Below are 2,436 nucleotides of genomic sequence, written 5' to 3' on the forward strand. Positions count from 1 at the left end.
AAGTCAATCAGGGCCGTCCCTGGGGGAGAGCGGGCCGGGCGTATGCCCAAGGCCTATAAAAAATAGGGGCTCGATTTTTTTAATATATATAATAGTAGTTCAAAAAAATTAGTAAATAGAAGACGGATAAAAAAAATTAGTATCTAATATGACAAGAAAAAAACTTTTATACTACATTAACTATTAAAGACCCAAACATGTATGAATTAAATATATTGAAAAAAAAAAGAATACATAAATAGGTTAATCCGTCGTTCATTATATAATATTATTTAATGTTTTTCTAAGTTTTTTTTTAATCTAAAACCGATGTCTAAAACTACTTGCTTCGAAAACTTTGATATATTCTCTATAATTTATCTTCCATCGACTCTGTTGATTGTTCTATTGTCATGTGAATTCTATTTTTATTTTAGAATATGATTGATTTTCTTGCTATTAGCTAAGAAAATCCCCATTTTTTGAAAAAGTACCAACTATATAAGACGATACAACTTATATTTATATTTAGAATAATCAAAGTATAATTTTTTTAATTGTTGTTCTTTATTATCTAATATTGAGTTTATAAATCTTATGTACTATTCTATTTCTAAAAGAAGAATAAGATCTCAAACTATCACCAACATGAGATTTTTAATTTGTATAATCGAGGATTCAAGAAAAGTTTGTTTTAACTCCAACTCTATGTTCTTGAGTCTTCTTTTACGTAGGAAAGAGAGGAAAGTAATGGGGGGAAAAATATTATGTTCTCGAGATTTTTTTAGGGAAAAGAAAAGAAAAAAAATTATATCAAAATTTATTTTTATTTCATTATTTTTCCTTCCTCTATATTCTTTATTAAAAACACAAATAAAAAACTTTATTTTTCTTCTTTCCTTTTTTTTTTTTTTTTCCTTTCTCATTCTTTATTTCCTTCCCAAATTCGAAAACATAATATGAAAGTTTAAAATGGTGTTAATCTTTTCAAATTCGAAAACATAACATAAAAGTTTAAAATATTGTTAATCTTCCAAAATTCGAAAACATAAAATAAAAGTTTAAAATAGTGCTAATCTTCCCAAATTTGAAAACATAATACAAAAGTTTAAAATGATGTTAAAAACATTAACACGAGATGACATGGAAAACCAACTTTTTTATATTGTTTTACATAGTGTCACTCGGAAATCAGAAGAATCCACTTTGTGACCCCAAATGATTTCATTTTATGTACCAAAAGTGTATCGTATGATGTTTTTGATGACGAAACAAATTACTGATACTACATAAAACTGTTCGAGTAAATAATATTAATTTAGAAATGAGTATTGATTGACTTTGCGTCCAGAAATACTCGGAAAAACTGTTTTATATGAATTCAATGTTATTTCTGATGATAAAAACAATATATTGAAAAAATATCGTACTTATCAATGACCCATTTTTTACATCTCTTCCAAGGCCTAAAAAATATCAGGAACGAGCCTGAAGTCAAAAGTTGTTTTAACAATCAATACCAAACACCTTGAAGTTATGACGAGAAAAGGAAAGAAGTAATATGTGTCTTGTGTAAAATATAAATGTATGCAACTTGTTACCTCTCATACGAGATTGATTGATATAAAGACATCTCCGGAGCAGATGAAGGAAACAACTCCAATGATGAAGAAATGCGATGGCGGTTCCAAGAAGCTGGAACGGAAAACGATCGAGAAGAACAGAAGAACTCACATGAAACGACTTTGCGACGAGCTTACTTCTCTCGTTCCCTCCTTATTCTCCCAATCCTCTAAGGTATTCTCTTTCTCGATCCACGAATTTTCCATATGTTTCTGGTTTCTTACGTGTTCTTAATTAATTAAGCGAAAATATACATATATAGTTCTGTATCTATATATTCAGTTTCCTCTACAGTAGTGTTTTACGCAGGATAGCATATTCGATCAATCAATTGCTTATATCGAGCAATTACAGAAGATAGTGGAACGATCGACGGAGAAGAGGATCGAAGCATCGAGATTGGTTAACAAGAGAGATAGAGATAATACAGATTATGATGTTAGAGACGATCAACCGGCGGTAACCTGCGACGGCGTAAGGCTGCCGACGGTGGAGGTGAAAGAATTTGATGATGGTTTGCAAGTGCGTTTGACGAGTAGATCGAAAAGGAATTTCACGTTTTCCGACGTCGTTAGGATAGTAGAGGATGGAGGAGGTGAGGTGGTGAATGGTGGTTACACCACTTTAGGTGAAAAAGTCTTTTATACCCTCCATGCTAAGGTAATAAAAATGCTTTATTACAATTGAAAGGTCCGTAGCATATGAAATTTCGGTAAACGAACGAACGAACAAAGATGAATAGAGACCTGTTTTTTTTCGTTTGTTTAGTTTAATTAAACGAACACGAATAATCTATATTATTTATACTATTTTATAAAGTATTTGGCTAAAACT

General features: G+C 30.5%; 1 protein-coding gene across 4 annotated transcripts in view; it reads left to right on the top strand.

Annotated features, from left to right (window-relative positions):
- The first annotated feature begins 1,602 nt into the window (after positions 1-1,602).
- The window catches only part of LOC112511742, a 4,338-nt gene continuing 3,504 nt past the window's right edge, over positions 1,603-2,436 (top strand). The window contains exons 1-2 of one of the 4 annotated variants that reach the window (XM_025117469.1): positions 1,603-1,776; positions 1,900-2,262. In XM_025117469.1, the coding sequence (XP_024973237.1) occupies positions 1,624-1,776; positions 1,900-2,262 (516 nt within the window). In that variant the 5' untranslated portion in view covers positions 1,603-1,623. Of the gene's footprint in view, positions 1,777-1,896; positions 2,332-2,436 lie in introns of those variants that run through there. The other 3 variants (XM_025117470.1, XR_003069118.1, XR_003069117.1) reach the window with 3 other exon arrangements.

Source organism: Cynara cardunculus, assembly GCF_001531365.2.
Source record: "Cynara cardunculus var. scolymus isolate 2C chromosome LG 4, CcrdV1, whole genome shotgun sequence".
Taxonomy (NCBI): Eukaryota; Viridiplantae; Streptophyta; class Magnoliopsida; order Asterales; family Asteraceae; genus Cynara; species Cynara cardunculus.